The sequence below is a fragment of the Bacillus rossius genome, chromosome 16 (genome assembly GCF_032445375.1).
Source record: "Bacillus rossius redtenbacheri isolate Brsri chromosome 16, Brsri_v3, whole genome shotgun sequence".
Lineage (NCBI taxonomy): Eukaryota > Metazoa > Arthropoda > Insecta > Phasmatodea > Bacillidae > Bacillus > Bacillus rossius.
The window spans coordinates 4035624-4058962 of NC_086343.1; the positions used below are offsets into that span (position 1 = coordinate 4035624).

General features: G+C 49.0%; 1 protein-coding gene across 1 annotated transcript; it reads right to left on the reverse strand.

The window, feature by feature from the left end:
- Positions 1-6124: 6124 nt before the first annotated feature.
- On the reverse strand, positions 6125-19138 carry LOC134539912 (allergen Tha p 1-like). Its single transcript, XM_063382260.1, has 2 exons — positions 18826-19138; positions 6125-6723 (listed from the first exon to the last, which is right to left on the reverse strand). The coding sequence occupies exons 1-2, from the start codon at positions 19022-19024 to the stop codon at positions 6539-6541; spliced, it is 384 nt and encodes a 127-aa protein (XP_063238330.1). The 5' UTR covers positions 19025-19138; the 3' UTR covers positions 6125-6538.
- Positions 19139-23339: the final 4201 nt, after the last annotated feature.

A 23339-nucleotide genomic window follows, 5' to 3' on the forward strand; every position in this document is an offset into this window, starting at 1 on the left:
CATTGTACTTGTTTAGCTTCAGTGGTTGTCAGGTATCACATCATATGACCCTCACTCCCTCTTTTGTTTAATTAATATTCAAACATGAAAAAAAAGGTACTTTTACTCCTTCACCGCGGACTACGTAGATCCCAATAAACGCTTGGCTGAGCTTCGACCAATTGTTTCCACGAGAAAAAAGCAACCGCAATATTTTTTTCCCCCGAGGCATGAACTGTAGAACAGCTCTTTCGCGGATAACCACGCTTTGAGCGCAAATAGATTCATCGTAATAAAAAATTAAATTTTTTTAATGCTGATTTAAAAAAAACGTTTTTCTGTCTTGAGGTTTTTTGACGTGATGACGTCTTATAAATCGATGAACGCCGGATGCACGCAAGAAAAAGTGTCACGTTCCGCCTGAGCCGAGCGTGCAAGAACCGGCCAACCACCGTGCGAAAAAACCTTCTATAATATCAAAAAGGTTAAGATGGGCTTATTAACTAATTGTTCGTGATTATATTTAAAAAATATTTAAATTAAATTTGCAAAAATTGTACATAATATTTGAAAATTTAAAAAAAATGCAATTTTTCATCAATGTTTTCTTATGACGTTATCACGTAAAATTATCGTCCGTAAACCGACTTTACAGACAACCCCATTTTTATTTATTATTTTCTTTAAAACATATTAGATTTCTGGTGCGGTAACACTTACAAAACTAAATATATAAGCAGATATTGAAATAAGTATTAGTCAGTAATTTTTGAAATTGTCAAAAATTTATTTTAAGGACCTTATCATCAAAATCAAGCAGAATAAAAAAAAATTCATATCAGTGTTATAGCTGTGTCTGCAATATCTACAATGTCAGTATCTTGGAACTCAAAAACTACAAAACATTTGTACAAAACCTTTTTCAATGATTGCCATAAAAATATTATGTCTAGTAATTTTCAAGATCTCAGGCCATCTGGTAGTAAATGTGTTGATTGGGCTTTTAATTAAGTTTCGATTACCACCATTATCCGTAAAAGTACTTAAAGAAAATTCAAAAAATAAATACAAAATATTAATTTAAACTTCATTTTATAGCAACGTAGCTTTCAGTTGAACTATATTTGTCGTGAGGTTGCAAAACGCAGTTTTAAAACCACAATCAGGTATTCTTTATTTAAAAAGGTAGCATCAAAATATCATAACTGAATTTTATAGGAAGAAATATTACTTATTGTTCTAGGTTTGATAGCATCTAATTTCCCGTTGTTTCATTGAAGTTAGAAAAACTGTTTTATGAAACCATTTAACATCCTTTTCATATCGAAATTTTACTGTTATTTACTTAAGCAAAGGGCTAGTAAAAGTGTGTACCAGCAGACGGAATTTTCAACTGTCTTCTTCGTAACATATTTCACGTCTTCCTTACTGCACTAAAGGGTGCGTTTTTAAGAACTTTTTTTTCTTTAATACAAAACGTTTATACGAAAAAACTTGGGACATAAAGATTGCAATTGTTCGTTCGTGTTATCAGTAACTTACATTAGTAGCTGAATGCGAGCGAACAGTTAACTGTAAATCACATCTTGTTGATGTTAACCAACAAAAACTTTTCAAACCGTATAAATAGTATAATATAATTTCACAACACATTTTTGCTGAAGTTCAGCTGTACATTTGGCAATCTAGTAGGGCTTTCACTTTAAGTAGCGTCCATACACTTAAACTAGTTTTTATTCATTGTTAGCAACTTTTTATTTATCGTCACAGTTTTTATCATGACTAGGCAACAACTTTAGCTTCTCAAATTTGCGGTTTGGTATTAAACAATAGTTGCTAACCTTAAATCACTCAATAATAAATACAAGTTTTTTCCAATAGGTGACCATGTGTATATGTCTTAAAAATATAACTTAAAAAATACTGCAAGGATAATTTTTCATTAAAAAAAATACAAGATATGTGGAATAAATTTCTCTTTTTTTAATTTGTTATTTACTACAAAAGTTTTTTTTTTCTTCTAATGTACATTGTACAATGTATGTATTATCGTATATTTCATTTCGTATAAAGTATTCGTATGATACTGTTAATATCATATTTGTTAAAATGGCTGATCCAATAAATCGTACAGAAACACTTCCCGGATGAAACAATAAACACACTAGCTAACTAGCATTAATATCAGTCAAACAGGGGGGGGAAGTATCACGATGACCGTGTGCGCCTGCCGGAGAGATAGAACGCAATCCCGCACAGCAGCTGTGTGCTGCGTGGGAAGGCTCGCTCACCCGGCAGGCGCATCGCATCTGACTCGGCGATAATCCGGACTGCGGCGCGAATGGCACGCCCCTTCTACCCCCCCCCCCCCCCCTTCACTCCTTTACCCTCAATCCGAGAGGATTACTAATCGAGAAGATAGATTACAACCACCCCCTTACCCCTCCCATTATCACTGCCGGATAGCACCCCACCCCCCTCCCCTGCACCGAAGGCAGCTGGCTTCGATAGGGGTCGAGGAACAGCTATCACATCCACCCGTCTACTATAGCTTCTGTGAGTTGGGCTGGATTCAACTATGACCCGTCCACTTCCGCCGTTACATTTCTGATACGTGGATGCTGCCAACTGACGTATAAGGCTATAAGGGGGTTGTCAGTAAAGTCAGTCTATGGACGATAATTTTACGTGATAACGTCATAAGAAAACATTAATGAAAAAATTGCATACTTTTTAATTTTCAAGTATTATTTACAGTTTTTTTGAAAATTTTAATTTAATAATTTGTTTAAATATAATCACGAACAATTAGTTAAAAAGCCCGCCTTAACCTGTTTGATATTATAGAAAATTTTTCTCGCACGGTGGTTGGCCAGTTCTTGCACGCTCGGCTCAGGTGGAACGTGACAATTTTTCGTGCGTGCAGCACCGGCGTTCATCGATTTATAAGACGTTATCACATCAAAAAAAAACCTATCTTGTAAAGGTTTGATAGTTTTCCATGATCATGTACTCTTAAGCACTTGCGATCTAAAAATATTTATTTAAATTTTATTTCCGAGTACTGTGATTTACTAATTACACTTTTCTGTCTCAGTTTTTTTTTATTTCAAATACACAACTTAAAACTTGTTCTTAGGGAAGTTTGAAGACATAATACGTAAGCAGATAAACAAACTAACGAACTAAAAAAAATCTTGTTAAAAAAGCAGTGCCTTTCAGTCATTTTTGAGGTTATAATTTCATCCTTCCGTCTGTAGAAAGTTGAAGCTTGATAAGGGTTAGACGGGGGGAGGGGAAATTGAATTTTTGGGCCACGTGATTGGCTGCAGGTCATGTGATTGACGGACATATGAGAAGGATGATTGTCAGTTCAGCTCTAGACGTATCAATATCGATTCGATACGTCGCTCTTTGAAAATAACCGGGTGGGGGAGGATATTTTACACATCAAAAATACATATCTTGTAACTTTTATAACACAAATAGTGTATAGAAAAAAACTATATAAATAGAGAGAGAGTGAGAGAGAGAGAGAGAGAGAGGGAGAGAGAGAGTAAATAATTCTCCATTAGCAATATTTCAAAGATTTATCGAACAATTATCGATACATCGACGTATCACATATTTCCTTGTGACTATTCCCTGTCCTTTAAGTTCCACATTATATTTTTTTCATAACTTATAATTTGAACTATTTTATCTCAATTTTACATCATAAAAAGGGGGAGCGGCGATAATTTTTGTATCGCGAGATAATTTTACTAATGTTTGGGCTACAATACACTTTGTTCATATATATTAACAAATTCTGCAGTTGCCGGAAACAGGAAATGGTTCCGCCCTTGACTGCACCAATGAGAAAGCATCTCTCGCACTGAACATTATTAGCGATTTGTGGCATAAAAATCATGAAGCTGTCCTGTATTGGTGATCTACCATTAACAATATTTTATTTAATCGCACGTTGTTTTGATACTACAGGCACTGATTTTACATACAAATGATTTTATTACTTACCATAGAAAACAAAACAAAAAGATCCGGATTCATCGCTACAAACGTATAACTTTATTTCAGCAAAATCTGTGTTGTAAAATTATATATCTATAAATAAAACGTGAGATCTGTCAAAAATTGGACATCAATCCATGCTCTCGTTCCTATAATCCATTTGAAATGGAGATAGACGACAAAAAAACATTAAAAAACTTACTGAATTGTAAATTAGGTAGTTCAACTAATATTTGTTTCAAATTTTTCGTCTGCTTCATTTTCATGGAAACAAAGCTAGGATAAACTAAAAACTTTTTGCCGTAATTGCTGTTTGAACAAAACGAAAACTCGTTTAAAGTGCATTTCCCTACACCTGCTCAAGCAAAAAATCTCCTGAGTGACTGACTTTACTACGCGTTCACCAGAGATAGATATATACGGGCGCAAGATCACGCCATTAAATTTTCACGATGTGCAGATACCCTTAAATCTCCCAAATCCGTTTTGAGTCAACATATAGTTCAAAGAATTACGTTTGCTCCAAAAACGTTTGTTTTTTCATTGGCTGATTTCTTAGCGAGAATTATATTTTTTTTTTTTGCTCTCATTAATCGGCCCTACGTTGTTAATTTAAATCGTTGTGAAATTTTTTGTAAATTGAACTGAAATAATCATGTAAAAATACAGATTTTTTTTCATTTGTGTATGTATATGAAAGCAACTGTACCACTACAAAAAAAAGTTCGCAGTAATATTGGGTTTGGATACTCGCTCTTACATTTAAACTTTGTGTTGTCACAGTACCTCCGTTAGTCAAAGTTATTTGAAAACCTTTCCCTGAATATATTTCCAATATTAACTACGCATAATAATTAGCATAATAAAACCAAATAAAGTTAAATCGTTGAATATTACAATATCTTTTCCCTGTGTTTTAACAAATATTTGCTTGTAAGAAACTTCAATCAAAATACAATCATGTGCCAAATTTCATATATACGACAGAAATATTTTGTATTGTAAACAAATAAGTATTTAATATATTCAAAAATACCCAAAGCTATGTGTATGTAAAAATTCACAATATCTTTATGGTATTTGTGGCCACCAGGCCACATTAAAATTTTTGTTTTGGCTATTCTGATTTTTCTCAATTATTTCAATTTTAAATTAACGTTTTAATCTTGAAAAGTCAGTCGCAGTATTTTTAATTATTTAATTTTTGTGAATAGTTCTTTTATTTATCATTCATTTGTTTGGGTTCGATTCAGTTTCTTTAATGCTGTATATCGATATTGGTTCTATGACCGGCTACTGGGCGCGGTATCGTCGCTTCCCGGTCTGACGTCACCAGCTGGGAGTCAGCGATGGACTGCGAGTCGCCGCCGACGCACGTGCGGAGGAACTACGCCGCGGGCAGAGGTGTATAATACTTCCACACAGCGCCAGGCAGTCCGTGCTTTACTTTACTTTACTTTTTTTTTTTACAAAATATTCACTGGCAACTGGTTCCAAAGGAATCGTTTGTAAAAGTACAAAAATAAATTTTTGTGTGATCTCCTAGCTGGACGTCTTTGCCTCATGGTCGCAGCTGCAGTCCTATAGTGAAAATTGTTACAGGGTATGAAGACCTGCACTCTAGATTGCGACCAAGTGTATCCGCTACATTTCCGTACTTGTATAGGTAACTGTTCATAATATTTTTCAGTGTTTTTTTTTTACACGTAGGACAGTGTTTACACTATGAATCCTAAAAAAATAGAAAAATGAACTTCATGAATAATGAGTCTACTAATTTTAATAATATTTTTGTATTTTATGCTTTACCACAAGGCTAAATACAATTCTGAGTTGCTATTACTAATCTACTTTAAGCAGCACCACATTTAGGTTAAAACTTAGTACAACTAGTATTTTGCAGTAGATAATGTAACACTAAATGGATTTTTCACTTTACATTTCTTAGTACCATTTTTAATCGTTATTCCTTATTATTCTTAAATCAAACAGGATTTAAAAAAATCCAATAGGACTGAAAAGTAACAATGATAAAATTCAATTTCAATTCTTTTAATTAAAAGATATAGTAGGATGTGCTTGAGTGTGATTTCCTTTTTGTAACAATAGGTGAGTAATTAAAATGTGTAAATTATTTTTCAAGTGATTTATTTTGTTTAATATATACATAAGACATTTAACCAAGCTGTTTATTTCAAATTGGTGTGCTTTTTCAAACACATTGTAATTATATTTACATAATTTTTTTTTTTTTTTTTTGGAAATGTAACAGAAATATTCATGTAAAATATCATGAGAAAACAATTGTATCACCACATACAAAATAGTGTTTGCAGTAAAACTGGGTTCGTATACTTCCCCGGGAGCATCTATGGCTATGAGTTAAGTCATCCAGGTAGCTACAATAGTTACACGATACAACATGATAAGGTCAAAAGTGTTGGATGTTCCGTTACTTTTGCCGTTGGCTTGAAATGTGAAACATGGCGCCGATGTTCGCGCCGTCTCGCGGACAGAAGGTTGAAGGGCAGGAGGGCGGGAGGTCTCACAGGCCCTCCAACTCCTTCTGGTACTTGCTCTCGTACAGGCCGCTGGGGTCGTACTTGGTCTTCATCTCCTGCCACAGGGCCGGGTGCTTGTCGCGCACGTCCTTGATGACGGTCTTGGCGCCTTCCTTCTGCTTGTCGCTGCACTTGGCGCAGCCGTTCGTCAGCGCGTCGGGGATCGCCTCTGCAAGCACGGGACACGGGCCGTCACGTCTCAAGCACGGGACACAAGCCACGTCGTGTGCAAGAGACACAGGTCGTCACGTGTCAAGCAAGGGACACAAGGCCGTCACGTCGTAATGCACGGGATACAAGGCCGTCATGTCGTAATGCACAGGATACAGGTCGTCACGTCGCTAGCACGGGATACAGGCAGTCACAAGGCCGTCACGTCGTAATGCACGGGATACAGGTCGCCACGTCACTAGCACGGGACACAAGGCCGTCACGTGGTAAGCACGGGACACAAGGCCGTCACGTGGTAAGCACGGGACACAAGGCCGTCACGTCGTAATGCACGGGATACAGGTCGCCACGTCACTAGCACGGGACACAAGGCCGTCACGTGGTAAGCACGGGACACAAGGCCGTCACGTCGTAATGCACGGGACACAAGGCCGTCACGTGGTAAGCACGGGACACAAGGCCGTCACGTGGTAAGCACGGGACACAAGGCCGTCACGTGTCGAGCACGGGACACAAGGCCGTCACGTGGTAAGCACGGGACACAAGGCCGTCACGTGTCGAGCACGGGACACAAGGCCGTCACGTGGTAAGCACGGGACACAAGGCCGTCACGTCGTAATGCACGGGACACAAGGCCGTCACGTGGTAAGCACGGGACACAAGGCCGTCACGTGGTAAGCACGGGACACAAGGCCGTCACGTCGTAATGCACGGGACACAAGGCCGTCACGTGGTAAGCACGGGACACAAGGCCGTCACGTGGTAAGCACGGGACACAAGGCCGTCACGTGTCGAGCACGGGACACAAGGCCGTCACGTGGTAAGCACGGGACACAAGGCCGTCACGTCGTAATGCACGGGACACAAGGCCGTCACGTGGTAAGCACGGGACTAAAGGCCGTCACGTCGTAATGCACGGGACACAAGGCCGTCACGTGTCGAGCACGGGACACAAGGCCGTCACGTGGTAAGCACGGGACACAAGGCCGTCACGTCGTAATGCACGGGACACAAGGCCGTCACGTGGTAAGCACGGGACACAAGGCCGTCACGTCGTAATGCACGGGACACAAGGCCGTCACGTGTCGAGCACGGGACACAAGGCCGTCACGTGGTAAGCACGGGACACAAGGCCGTCACGTCGTAATGCACGGGACACAATGCCGTCACGTGGTAAGCACGGGACACAAGGCCGTCACGTCGTAATGCACGGGACACAAGGCCGTCACGTGGTAAGCACGGGACACAAGGCCGTCACGTCGTAATGCACGGGACACAAGGCCGTCACGTGTCGAGCACGGGACACAAGGCCGTCACGTGGTAAGCACGGGACACAAGGCCGTCACGTCGTAATGCACGGGACACAAGGCCGTCACGTCGTAATGCACGGGACACAAGGCCGTCACGTGGTAAGCACGGGACACAAGGCCGTCACGTGTCGAGCACGGGACACAAGGCCGTCACGTGGTAAGCACGGGACACAAGGCCGTCACGTGGTAAGCACGGGACACAAGGCCGTCACGTGTCGAGCACGGGACACAAGGCCGTCACGTGGTAAGCACGGGACACAAGGCCGTCACGTCGTAATGCACGGGACACAAGGCCGTCACGTGTCGAGCACGGGACACAAGGCCGTCACGTGTCGAGCACGGGACACAAGGCCGTCACGTGTCGAGCACGGGACACAAGGCCGTCACGTGGTAAGCACGGGACACAAGGCCGTCACGTGTCGAGCACGGGACACAAGGCCGTCACGTGGTAAGCACGGGACACAAGGCCGTCACGTCGTAATGCACGGGACACAAGGCCGTCACGTCGTAATGCACGGGACACAAGGCCGTCACGTGTCGAGCACGGGACACAAGGCCGTCACGTGTCGAGCACGGGACACAAGGCCGTCACGTGGTAAGCACGGGACACAAGGCCGTCACGTGTCGAGCACGGGACACAAGGCCGTCACGTGGTAAGCACGGGACACAAGGCCGTCACGTCGTAATGCACGGGACTCAAGGCCGTCACGTGGTAAGCACGGGACACAAGGCCGTCACGTGTCGAGCACGGGACACAAGGCCGTCACGTCGTAATGCACGGGACACAAGGCCGTCACGTCGTAATGCACGGGACACAAGGCCGTCACGTCGTAATGCACGGGACACAAGGCCGTCACGTGGTAAGCACGGGACACAAGGCCGTCACGTGTCGAGCACGGGACACAAGGCCGTCACGTCGTAATGCACGGGACACAAGGCCGTCACGTCGTAATGCACGGGACACAAGGCCGTCACGTGGTAAGCACGGGACACAAGGCCGTCACGTGTCGAGCACGGGACACAAGGCCGTCACGTCGTAATGCACGGGACACAAGGCCGTCACGTGGTAAGCACGGGACACAAGGCCGTCACGTGTCGAGCACGGGACACAAGGCCGTCACGTGGTAAGCACGGGACACAAGGCCGTCACGTCGTAATGCACGGGACTCAAGGCCGTCACGTGGTAAGCACGGGACACAAGGCCGTCACGTGTCGAGCACGGGACACAAGGCCGTCACGTCGTAATGCACGGGACACAAGGCCGTCACGTCGTAATGCACGGGACACAAGGCCGTCACGTCGTAATGCACGGGACACAAGACCGTCACGTGGTAAGCACGGGACACAAGGCCGTCACGTGTCGAGCACGGGACACAAGGCCGTCACGTCGTAATGCACGGGACACAAGGCCGTCACGTCGTAATGCACGGGACACAAGGCCGTCACGTCGTAATGCACGGGACACAAGGCCGTCACGTCGTAATGCACGGGACATAAGGCCGTCACGTCGTAATGCACGGGACACAAGGCCGTCACGTGGTAAGCACGGGACACAAGGCCGTCACGTCGTAATGCACGGGACACAAGGCCGTCACGTGGTAAGCACGGGACACAAGGCCGTCACGTGTCGAGCACGGGACACAAGGCCGTCACGTGGTAAGCACGGGACACAAGGCCGTCACGTGGTAAGCACGGGACACAAGGCCGTCACGTGTCGAGCACGGGACACAAGGCCGTCACGTCGTAATGCACGGGACACAAGGCCGTCACGTCGTAATGCACGGGACACAAGGCCGTCACGTCGTAATGCACGGGACACAAGGCCGTCACGTCGTAATGCACGGGACACAAGGCCGTCACGTCGTAATGCACGGGACACAAGGCCGTCACGTCGTAATGCACGGGACACAAGGCCGTCACGTGTCGAGCACGGGACACAAGGCCGTCACGTCGTAATGCACGGGACACAAGGCCGTCACGTCGTAATGCACGGGACACAAGGCCGTCACGTGGTAAGCACGGGACACAAGGCCGTCACGTCGTAATGCACGGGACACAAGGCCGTCACGTGTCGAGCACGGGACACAAGGCCGTCACGTGGTAAGCACGGGACACAAGGCCGTCACGTCGTAATGCACGGGACACAAGGCCGTCACGTGGTAAGCACGGGACACAAGGCCGTCACGTCGTAATGCACGGGACACAAGGCCGTCACGTGGTAAGCACGGGACACAAGGCCGTCACGTCGTAATGCACGGGACACAAGGCCGTCACGTCGTAATGCACGGGACACAAGGCCGTCACGTGGTAAGCACGGGACACAAGGCCGTCACGTCGTAATGCACGGGACACAAGGCCGTCACGTGTCGAGCACGGGACACAAGGCCGTCACGTGGTAAGCACGGGACACAAGGCCGTCACGTGTCGAGCACGGGACACAAGGCCGTCACGTGGTAAGCACGGGACACAAGGCCGTCACGTGGTAAGCACGGGACACAAGGCCGTCACGTGGTAGGCACGGGACACAAGGCCGTCACGTGGTAAGCACGGGACACAAGGCCGTCACGTGGTAAGCACGGGACACAAGGCCGTCACGTGTCGAGCACGGGACACAAGGCCGTCACGTGGTAAGCACGGGACACAAGGCCGTCACGTGGTAAGCACGGGACACAAGGCCGTCACGTGTCGAGCACGGGACACAAGGCCGTCACGTGGTAAGCACGGGACACAAGGCCGTCACGTCGTAATGCACGGGACACAAGGCCGTCACGTGGTAAGCACGGGACACAAGGCCGTCACGTGGTAAGCACGGGACACAAGGCCGTCACGTGTCGAGCACGGGACACAAGGCCGTCACGTGGTAAGCACGGGACACAAGGCCGTCACGTGGTAAGCACGGGACACAAGGCCGTCACGTCGTAATGCACGGGACACAAGGCCGTCACGTGGTAAGCACGGGACACAAGGCCGTCACGTGGTAAGCACGGGACACAAGGCCGTCACGTGGTAAGCACGGGACACAAGGCCGTCACGTGTCGAGCACGGGACACAAGGCCGTCACGTGGTAAGCACGGGACACAAGGCCGTCACGTCGTAATGCACGGGACACAAGGCCGTCACGTGGTAAGCACGGGACACAAGGCCGTCACGTGGTAAGCACGGGACACAAGGCCGTCACGTGGTAAGCACGGGACACAAGGCCGTCACGTGGTAAGCACGGGACACAAGGCCGTCACGTCGTAATGCACGGGACACAAGGCCGTCACGTGGTAAGCACGGGACACAAGGCCGTCACGTGGTAAGCACGGGACACAAGGCCGTCACGTGTCGAGCACGGGACACAAGGCCGTCACGTGGTAAGCACGGGACACAAGGCCGTCACGTGGTAAGCACGGGACACAAGGCCGTCACGTCGTAATGCACGGGACACAAGGCCGTCACGTCGTAATGCACGGGACACAAGGCCGTCACGTGTCGAGCACGGGACACAAGGCCGTCATGTGTCGAGCACGGGACACAAGGCCGTCACGTGTCGAGCACGGGACACAAGGCCGTCACGTGGTAAGCACGGGACACAAGGCCGTCACGTGTCGAGCACGGGACACAAGGCCGTCACGTGGTAAGCACGGGACACAAGGCCGTCACGTGTCGAGCACGGGACACAAGGCCGTCACGTGGTAAGCACGGGACACAAGGCCGTCACGTGGTAAGCACGGGACACAAGGCCGTCACGTGTCGAGCACGGGACACAAGGCCGTCACGTGTCGAGCACGGGACACAAGGCCGTCACGTGGTAAGCACGGGACACAAGGCCGTCACGTGTCGAGCACGGGACACAAGGCCGTCACGTGGTAAGCACGGGACACAAGGCCGTCACGTGGTAAGCACGGGACACAAGGCCGTCACGTGTCGAGCACGGGACACAAGGCCGTCATGTGTCGAGCACGGGACACAAGGCCGTCACGTGTCGAGCACGGGACACAAGGCCGTCACGTGGTAAGCACGGGACACAAGGCCGTCACGTGTCGAGCACGGGACACAAGGCCGTCACGTCGTAATGCACGGGACACAAGGCCGTCACGTCGTAATGCACGGGACACAAGGCCGTCACGTCGTAATGCACGGGACACAAGGCCGTCACGTCGTAATGCACGGGACACAAGGCCGTCACGTCGTAATGCACGGGACACAAGGCCGTCACGTCGTAATGCACGGGACACAAGGCCGTCACGTGTCGAGCACGGGACACAAGGCCGTCACGTCGTAATGCACGGGACACAAGGCCGTCACGTCGTAATGCACGGGACACAAGGCCGTCACGTGGTAAGCACGGGACACAAGGCCGTCACGTCGTAATGCACGGGACACAAGGCCGTCACGTGTCGAGCACGGGACACAAGGCCGTCACGTGGTAAGCACGGGACATGGGCCGTCACGTCACAAGCAAGGGACACGGGCCGTCACGTCGTAATACACGGGACACATACTTTCACATCTCAAGCACGGGACGCAGGTCGTCACGTCATAATGCACGGGACGCAGGTCGTCATGTCACAAGCAAGGGACACAAGGTCGTCACGTCATAATGCACGGGACACAAGCCACGTCATGTCGCGATCACGGGACACAAGCCACGTCATGTCGCGATCACGGGACACAAGCCACGTCACACTGTGTTAATTCTTATGTCTCGATGTCAAATATGTTTTCCTGAAATACAAATGTATCTACTAATATCTATGGGCCATGTATTTTCCACGAAAAGATTTAGTGACTAGTGTGTTAGAACAATGTGTAAGCATAGAGTGTGTCTCGTGGTTGGTGCAGTACAATAAATTGGTGGAGTGTAATAAGATTTTAAATATTAATATGTTTTCATGAAAATATACGAGATTAATTAACTCACTTAATAGGCACTACAAAATTTGTTCGTTGTCAACATAAAATATTTATCCATATCGACTAAAGTGTGTTGTGGCGACCAAGGCACTTTATTTATTTAGTGGTATAGTGTGAATTAGGTAATTCCTAAGCAAGCGCTCATTAAGAATACTCTTATTCCGGAAATTGTGTTTTTGAGTACTGCTTGTCCCTAACCTAGCCTAAACAATCTTTCACGCTATTTTCCGGTATTTTTTTAATGTTGCCAACTTAATCCAAACAACTGTTCAAATTGTTAAAACTACAGGTAAACTTCTTGAAATACTGTAAAGCCGTTTCATAAAATAATTAATTACTATAAGAAGAACTCAGAAAATACAATTTTCAGAGTATCATGTATATTTTCTCCCGAAGAGCACATGCTCTATATAAATTACTAACAAAGTGGCAGAGAGAGACTTATCACGTATGAACTGTAGGTTTTTTTTTTGAAAGGAACAGATATTTGTACATTTCTACGTTTATATGAAAACAACTGTAAATCTACAAACTATTTGTCGCAGTAATGCCTACTGGGTTCGGATTCTCACCCGGGCATTCATGCTCTGTGTTGTCCCAGTGCCTCCGATAGTTAAACTTAAATGTAAACCTTCTCTAAACAGCTTTCCAGTGTTAACTGCGCACATTAATAAACATAACAAAACAAAATAAAAGGTAATTATTGAATATACGATTATCTTTGCCATGATTTTAAATTGAGATATATTTTTATGCGGCAATTTTCGTAATGAACACTGAGTGTTACCTTGGAGGACGTACTTCACACGTGCAGAGATAGGTTCAGGTAGCCTGGTTCCCAAAGGAAAGGGAGACTCGAGGGACCTGGAGACCCGAGGGACCTGGAGACTCGAGGGACCTGGAGACTCGAGGGTCCTGGAGACCCGAGGGACCTAGAGACTAGAGGGACCTGGAGACTCGAGGGACCTGGAGACTCGAGGGTCCTGGAGACCCGAGGGACCTGGAGACCCGAGGGACCTGGAGACCCGAGGGACCTGGAGACCCGAGGGACCTGGAGACCCGAGGGTCCTGGAGACCCGAGGGACCTGGAGACCCGAGGGACCTGGAGACTCGAGGGACCTGGAGACCCGAGGGACCTGGAGACCCGAGGGACCTGGAGACCCGAGGGACCTGGAGACTCGAGGGACCTGGAGACTCGAGGGACCTGGAGACTCGAGGGACCTGGAGACCCGAGGGACCTGGAGACCCGAGGGACCTGGAGACCCGAGGGACCTGGAGACCCGAGGGACCTGGAGACTCGAGGGTCCTGGAGACCCGAGGGACCTGGAGACCCGAGGGACCTGGAGACTCGAGGGACCTGGAGACTCGAGGGTCCTGGAGACTCGAGGGACCTGGAGACCCGAGGGACGTGGAGACTCGAGGGACGTGGAGACTCGAGGGACGTGGAGACTCGAGGGACCTGGAGACTCGAAGGACGTGGAGACTCGAGGGACGTGGAGACTCGAGGGACCTGGAGACTCGAGGGACGTGGAGACTCGAGGGACGTGGAGACTCGAGGGACGTGGAGACTCGAGGGACGTGGAGACTCGAGGGACGTGGAGACCCGAGGGACCTGGAGACTCGAGGGACCTGGAGACCCGAGGGACGTGGAGACTCGAGGGACGTGGAGACTCGAGGGACGTGGAGACTCGAGGGACCTGGAGACTCGAAGGACGTGGAGACTCGAGGGACGTGGAGACTCGAGGGACCTGGAGACTCGAAGGACGTGGAGACTCAAAGGACGTGGAGACTCGAAGGACCTGGAGACTCGAGGGACGTGGAGACTCGAGGGACGTGGAGACTCGAGGGACGTGGAGACTCGAAGGACGTGGAGACTCAAAGGACGTGGAGACTCGAGGGACGTGGAGACTCGAAGGACGTGGAGACTCAAAGGACGTGGAGACTCGAGGGACGTGGAGACTCGAGGGACGTGGAGACTCGAGGGACCTGGAGACTCGAAGGACGTGGAGACTCAAAGGACGTGGAGACTCGAGGGTCCTGGAGACTCGAGGGACGTGGAGACTCAAAGGACGTGGAGACTCGAGGGACGTGGAGACTCGAGGGACGTGGAGACTCGAGGGACCTGGAGACTCGAAGGACGTGGAGACTCAAAGGACGTGGAGACTCGAGGGACGTGGAGACTCGAGGGACGTGGAGACTCGAGGGACCTGGAGACTCGAAGGACGTGGAGACTCAAAGGACGTGGAGACTCGAGGGACCTGGAGACTCGAGGGTCCTGGAGACTCGAGGGACGTGGAGACTCAAAGGACGTGGAGACTCGAGGGACGTGGAGACTCGAGGGACGTGGAGACTCGAGGGACCTGGAGACTCGAGGGACCTGGAGACTCGAAGGACGTGGAGACTCAAAGGACGTGGAGACTCGAGGGACGTGGAGACTCGAGGGACGTGGAGACTCGAGGGACCTGGAGACTCGAGGGTCCTGGAGACTCGAAGGACGTGGAGACTCAAAGGACGTGGAGACTCGAGGGACGTGGAGACTCAAAGGACGTGGAGACTCGAGGGACCTGGAGACTCAAAGGACGTGGAGACTCGAGGGACCTGGAGACTCGAGGGTCCTGGAGACTCGAGGGACGTGGAGACTCAAAGGACGTGGAGACTCGAGGGACGTGGAGACTCAAAGGACGTGGAGACTCGAGGGACCTGGAGACTCAAAGGACGTGGAGACTCGAGGGACGTGGAGACTCAAAGGACGTGGAGACTCGAGGGACCTGGAGACTCAAAGGACGTGGAGACTCGAGGGACCTGGAGACTCGAGGGTCCTGGAGACTCGAAGGACGTGGAGACTCAAAGGACGTGGAGACTCGAGGGACGTGGAGACTCGAGGGACGTGGAGACTCGAGGGACGTGGAGACTCGAGGGACCTGGAGACTCGAGGGTCCTGGAGACTCGAAGGACGTGGAGACTCAAAGGACGTGGAGACTCGAGGGACGTGGAGACTCGAGGGACGTGGAGACTCGAGGGACGTGGAGACTCGAGGGACCTGGAGACTCGAGGGTCCTGGAGACTCGAAGGACGTGGAGACTCAAAGGACGTGGAGACTCGAGGGACGTGGAGACTCGAGGGACGTGGAGACTCGAGGGACCTGGAGACTCGAAGGACGTGGAGACTCGAGGGACGTGGAGACTCGAGGGACCTGGAGACTCGAGGGACGTGGAGACTCAAAGGACGTGGAGACTCGAGGGACGTGGAGACTCGAAGGACGTGGAGACTCAAAGGACGTGGAGACTCGAGGGACGTGGAGACTCGAGGGACCTGGAGACTCGAAGGACGTGGAGACTCAAAGGACGTGGAGACTCGAAGGACCTGGAGACTCGAGGGACCTGGAGACTCGAGGGACCTGGAGACTCGAGGGACGTGGAGACTCGAGGGACGTGGAGACTCGAGGGACCTGGAGACTCGAAGGACGTGGAGACTCAAAGGACGTGGAGACTCGAAGGACCTGGAGACTCGAGGGACGTGGAGACTCGAGGGACGTGGAGACTCGAGGGACGTGGAGACTCGAGGGACGTGGAGACTCGAGGGACGTGGAGACTCGAGGGACCTGGAGACTCGAGGGACCTGGAGACTCGAGGGACGTGGAGACTCGAGGGACGTGGAGACTCGAGGGACCTGGAGACTCGAAGGACGTGGAGACTCAAAGGACGTGGAGACTCGAAGGACCTGGAGACTCGAGGGACGTGGAGACTCGAGGGACGTGGAGACTCGAGGGACGTGGAGACTCGAGGGACGTGGAGACTCGAGGGACGTGGAGACTCGAGGGACCTGGAGACTCGAGGGTCCTGGAGACCCGAGGGACGTGGAGACTCGAGGGACGTGGAGACTCGAGGGACCTGGAGACTCGAAGGACGTGGAGACTCAAAGGACGTGGAGACTCGAAGGACCTGGAGACTCGAGGGACCTGGAGACTCGAGGGACCTGGAGACTCGAGGGACCTGGAGACTCGAGGGACGTGGAGACTCGAGGGACGTGGAGACTCGAGGGACGTGGAGACTCGAGGGACGTGGAGACTCGAGGGACCTGGAGACTCGAAGGACGTGGAGACTCGAGGGACCTGGAGACTCGAGGGACGTGGAGACTCGAGGGACCTGGAGACTCGAGGGACCTGGAGACTCGAGGGACCTGGAGACTCGAGGGACGTGGAGACTCGAGGGACGTGGAGACTCGAGGGACGTGGAGACTCGAGGGACGTGGAGACTCGAGGGACCTGGAGACTCGAAGGACGTGGAGACTCAAAGGACGTGGAGACTCGAAGGACCTGGAGACTCGAGGGACCTGGAGACTCGAGGGACCTGGAGACTCGAGGGACGTGGAGACTCGAGGGACGTGGAGACTCGAGGGACGTGGAGACTCGAGGGACGTGGAGACTCGAGGGACGTGGAGACTCGAGGGACGTGGAGACTCGAGGGACGTGGAGACTCGAGGGACGTGGAGACTCGAGGGACGTGGAGACTCAAAGGACGTGGAGACTCGAGGGACGTGGAGACTCGAGGGACGTGGAGACTCGAGGGACCTGGAGACTCGAGGGACGTGGAGACTCGAGGGACGTGGAGACTCGAGGGACGTGGAGACTCGAGGGACGTGGAGACTCGAGGGACCTGGAGACTCGAGGGACGTGGAGACTCAAAGGACGTGGAGACTCGAGGGACGTGGAGACTCGAAGGACGTGGAGACTCAAAGGACGTGGAGACTCGAGGGACGTGGAGACTCGAGGGACCTGGAGACTCGAGGGACGTGGAGACTCAAAGGACGTGGAGACTCGAGGGACCTGGAGACTCGAGGGACGTGGAGACTCGAGGGACGTGGAGACTCGAGGGACGTGGAGACTCGAGGGACGTGGAGACTCGAGGGACGTGGAGACTCGAGGGACGTGGAGACTCGAGGGACGTGGAGACTCGAGGGACGTGGAGACTCGAGGGACGTGGAGACTCGAGGGACCTGGAGACTCGAGGGACGTGGAGACTCGAGGGACGTGGAGACTCGAGGGACCTGGAGACTCGAGGGACGTGGAGACTCGAGGGACCTGGAGACTCGAGGGACCTGGAGACTCGAGGGACGTGGAGACTCGAGGGACGTGGAGACTCGAGGGACCTGGAGACTCGAGGGACGTGGAGACTCGAGGGACGTGGAGACTCGAGGGACGTGGAGACTCGAGGGACGTGGAGACTCGAGGGACGTGGAGACTCGAGGGACCTGGAGACTCGAGGGACGTGGAGACTCGAGGGACCTGGAGACTCGAGGGACCTGGAGACTCGAGGGACGTGGAGACTCGAGGGACGTGGAGACTCGAGGGACGTGGAGACTCGAGGGACGTGGAGACTCGAGGGACCTGGAGACTCGAGGGACCTGGAGACTCGAGGGACGTGGAGACTCGAGGGACGTGGAGACTCGAGGGACGTGGAGACTCGAGGGACGTGGAGTCTCGAGGGACCTGGAGACTCGAGGGACGTGGAGACTCGAGGGACGTGGAGACTCGAGGGACGTGGAGACTCGAGGGACGTGGAGACTCGAGGGACGTGGAGACTCGAGGGACGTGGAGACTCGAGGGACGTGGAGACTCGAGGGACGTGGAGACTCGAGGGACCTGGAGACTCGAGGGACGTGGAGACTCGAGGGACGTGGAGACTCGAGGGACGTGGAGACTCGAGGGACGTGGAGACTCGAGGGACGTGGAGACTCGAGGGACGTGGAGACTCGAGGGACGTGGAGACTCGAGGGACGTGGAGACTCGAGGGACCTGGAGACTCGAGGGACGTGGAGACTCGAGGGACGTGGAGACTCGAGGGACGTGGAGACTCGAGGGACGTGGAGACTCGAGGGACGTGGAGACTCACCCCGGAGCAGGCTGCCGTCGGCGGTGCACGGGCCCTTGTCGAGGATGCAGTTGGCGTAGCTGTCCAGCAGGCGCTTGTTGGCCAGGATCTCCTTCAGGTCCACGTCGTCGTACTTGGTGGAGTACTTCTCTCCGGCTGGCTGGGCGGAGGCCAGCAGCGCGCAGCCGCACGCGGCGGCCAGTAGCAGCAGAGGGGTCATGTCTTCGGCTGGCGGGAGGGTCTCTTCGGCGGTCGGATGCGAGGTGTGCCGACCGAGGTGGGAGGCCTAGCCTCTTATACGCCCTCCGCGCGGGACAAACCCGGCTGCTTGTTGCTCCTGGAAGTGTTGTTGTTTGCCGCCTCACTTGTCCCTCCGGGAAGTGAAGGTCACTCGCGCTTGGACCCGTCGGCCTCCGTCAAGCAGGTGTGGAAACCCCCTCACCCCTCGTGACAGATCGAGCCTGGCTCGTAAACTTCACAATAAACGAGTGCACGGCAGGCCACGCACGTGGCTATTCAATTGTCTTATGCAAAATCGCATCACTATTGACATCTTACCGTCAATTTTCACCCCCAATGAAAATTTCGTGAATCATCCAAAACCTGTTGGTAGTGCTGGTAAGAAACTGTATCAACTTCCGATCGACAAAGCCGTGACATCTAAACAGCAGTTCGTGATCACATTTTTTTCTTCATGTATATTAATTTTGGTTACGTACAATGTTTAGTTATTTCTAACTAGCAAACTTTTTTTTTAGGTAGATTTCGGAGAAAGACTACCTGTTGTAGCCGTTACCAAGGTGTTACTTCCGGGAGATTTTTATAATTATAGATTTTCGTTTCATTGTCCATTGACCCCGAAACCATTGCCAAATCAAAAATTATTTGTTGATGGTATAATTTTTACCTAAAAATTTTTTTGTCTGAAACAATTTTTGATACAACCAACTATTGTTTTAATGGGTAGGAAAAAAAATTAAATGTCAAAAAAGTGATGACTCCCTTTTTAGGTAAACTATAGGATATAATAGTTAACTGTAAATATTGTAAAAATTAATACGTTGGTCTCAAACTGTTTTTGATCGATCGAACCATTGCTGTTAGGAGTTGAAAAAACAGAGGTTGGAACATAAATATAAATAAAACTTCTGTACCATGTACACTATTTAATCCGTTATTATTTCTTTTAACTTTTTCTATATTTGGTATAAACCTGTAGTCTAAGGTAAATTTTTATGTAACCAACCATTACTGTAAGGGTTTATGGACAGAAAATATCAAACCTTTTAATTAGGTATATTATAAATTCCGTTATAATTTATTGTAAAAATCCTTAACATTTTCTTAAACTATTATCTGAAATAATTTTTGATCAGATAAACCATTACATTAAAAGAATGGTATGGAACTACTAACTATATATAGTTTATATTCATAGAAATAATGATATTAAATATATCATATTAAGCCTCTTTAAGTAATAATATAAATATTAAAAATAATAAAAATGGTGTTTTTTTATATCTAATTTGACTCTCTTACAAAACTCTACTAGTGATTTAAATATCTATAAATGAATAGAATTTAAGAGTCATAGTGTTTAAACAGTGTTGCAGCGAAAGTTACTTTAAATTAAAGAAAAATTGTTTAAAATTATTTTACTGGTATCTGAACTTGTGTTTCAATGGTGACAATGTACTTATTTACATTAACATTCAAACTTACATTGCACAAGACAACTATTCCCACCTTACATGTATTACAATATATGATATGTTAGTGAAATCATTGGTTTTATTTATTAAATGATATCTCTGGTATTTGAGTCATTAATTTAATTCAAGTAAACTCAAAATCAATAAAGTAAATACTTTTTGGTTCGATTAACAAATTTGACGATAAATTACAACTTGTTATTCAAATATCACTATTTTGTTGTTTTTAAAAAAACAATATTTATGCCCACTAGTGCCTCAGTCTTTACTTTAGAGCAAAAGGGATCCTCTGGTTTTGGAACTGATTATTATTGTCATGACTCGATGGGCTCATTAACATTGTCCTTTACTGAACATCAGTTAAATAAGAAAATATCTCAATGAAACAAACTGTGGTGACTTTCTACGACATAACACTTAAGACATCATCATTTACTTATGCAAAATTTCCTTTTGATTAGCTTGTTAGTGAAATAAGGTACTTAGTGTCGTAAGTTTTACTCAATTGTTAGCACAGAATCCTTGTTGGGCAACTTCGAGTAGTTTGGGGTCGGAAGACAAACCTCAGTGATCCGTGTCTCGATTTGGAACTGATCGAGAATACATTACTTATCGGTGGTTTCCTTCTGTCTTGCTGGTACGGCAATCACCGCTGTATTTCCCTAGTCACGGCTCTGGTTCTCTCCTTTTCGTAACGGACGTTGATCGACCCGCGTAGTCGTGGTGGATGCGGCACTCCGGGGTCCGGGGTTCGCGTCAGACCGGCATCCTTCCTTCAGCATTGGGGTGATGTGGGCGCTGAACTCGGGTCTACTAGTCCGCAATGCATCCTTCCTTCCGTGTCGTGGGACTGATATTCTTCTTTTACTTCGTCGGATTTGAATACACTCTCAAATATGATGCCAATTACTATTGCTTGTATCACGTCGATCTTGAAGTATGATTCGTCAAGGGCGGTCACTACCTCTTCTCAAACATCGTAGTGCCGACAAAAATTAAATCATACAAAGTATATTAAATCTCTGTTGAAACTCCTTTACCTTAATCTTGAAGTTTTACGACGATCTTTCCATTTCACTTTCTCTATCTTCTGGAGCTTAGCTATAATGAGTCTAGCTCGGACGAAAGTCGAACAAAAACTTACTTTCCAAATTTCAAACAGTTCAATATTCTGTGTCCTTGCTCGGCGATATATCGCTCGAAATCATAAAAAAAATGTAAAAAGGAAAATTTATTCCACATCTAGCTGCCAATGAATTGCGATCTATTAAGTGTTATATCGTAGAGACAATACAGAATTGTAGTAACGTAATTTTTCATTGGTCATTACCAAACAAGGCATTAATAAAATTTTACTCCGAGAAAGTAATAAAATTACAGTATAAGACAAATTGAAATACTCATAGAGAAAAAGGTTGCAATTAACTTTTATAATAAAGCAAAGATATATATCATAGAGGGTGAAAATAAATCATGTGAAACCAATATTATACTTCTATGGGTGCTTTCCAAAGTACCTCTATAATGGTAAGTTGTAATTACAAAATATTTAAACTTCCTTACTATCAAATTTGCCAAACTTATTTTGAACCGTGTTAATATTATTCTAAGCCTTGGTCTGAAGCAAATTTTTATACGCCCACATATTAGTGCAACGGATAATAAATAGTGTTTGATCAAAAATATTACAACTGAATTAGTAGACGCAATATGATAAATCGTTCTAAGCTATTCAATGCTGGATGCACTGAGTAAAAAATACGTGTACGTGGCCCGTGACTCTATGGCCAACGAGGATCCGTTACGTGGTCCGTGACTCTATGGCCAACAAGGATCGTGTACGTGGCCCATGACTCTATGGCCAACAAGGATCCGTATACATGGCCCATGACTCTATGGCCAACAAGGATCTGTTTACGTGGCCCGTGACTCTATGGCCAACGAGGATCCGTCTACGTGGCCCGTGACTCTGTGGCCTACGAGGATCCGTCTACGTGGCCCATGACTCTATGGCCAACAAGGATCCGTCTACGTGGCCCGTGACTCTATGGCCAACAAGGATCCGTCTACATGGCCCATGACTCTATGGCCAACAAGGATCTGTTTACGTGGTCCGTGACTCTATGGCCAACAAGGATCGTGTACGTAGCCCATGACTCTATGGTCAACGAGGATCCGTCTACGTGGCCTATGACTCTATGGCCAACGAGGATCCATCTACGTGGCCCGTGACTCTATGGCCAACAAGGTTCCGTCTACGTGGCCCGTGACTCTATGGCCAACAAGGATCCGTCTACATGGCCCATGACTCTATGGCCAACAAGGATCTGTTTACGTGGTCCGTGACTCTATGGCCAACAAGGATCGTGTACGTAGCCCATGACTCTATGGTCAACGAGGATCCGTCTACGTGGCCTATGACTCTATGGCCAACGAGGATCCATCTACGTGGCCCGTGACTCTATGGCCTACGAGGATCCGCCTACGTGGCCCGTGACTCTATGGCCAACGAGGATCCGTCTACGTGGCTCTTGACTCTATGGCCAACAAGGATCTGTTTACGTGGCTCTTGACTCTATTGCCAACGAGGATCCGTCTACGTGGCCCGTGACTCTATGGCCGGCGCTATCCACGGGAACTCGCCGACCTTGGACCTGCTGCAGTTCCGCGGAAACGCCTGTTTACGTCACCCTGCAGCGAGGGAGAACCAGTCGGCGAGACTCCGACCGGCTCTGGCACGGGCGTTCTCCCTGCAAGATGGCGTCAGCGGTCACGGGTAGTTCTCCGCAAGTCACACCGGTCACGACACGACTCCATGGA

What these genes read in the sequence shown, in the direction of transcription:
- LOC134539912 (XM_063382260.1), bottom strand. Translation starts at nt 19,024, where the DNA reads ATGACCCCTCTGCTGCTACTGGCCGCCGCGTGCGGCTGCGCGCTGCTG. An exon ending in CGACGGCAGCCTGCTCCGGG is followed by an intron (nt 6,724 to 18,825) that starts GTGAGTCTCCAC and finishes CCGTGCTTGCAG; the next exon opens with AGGCGATCCCCGACGCGCTG.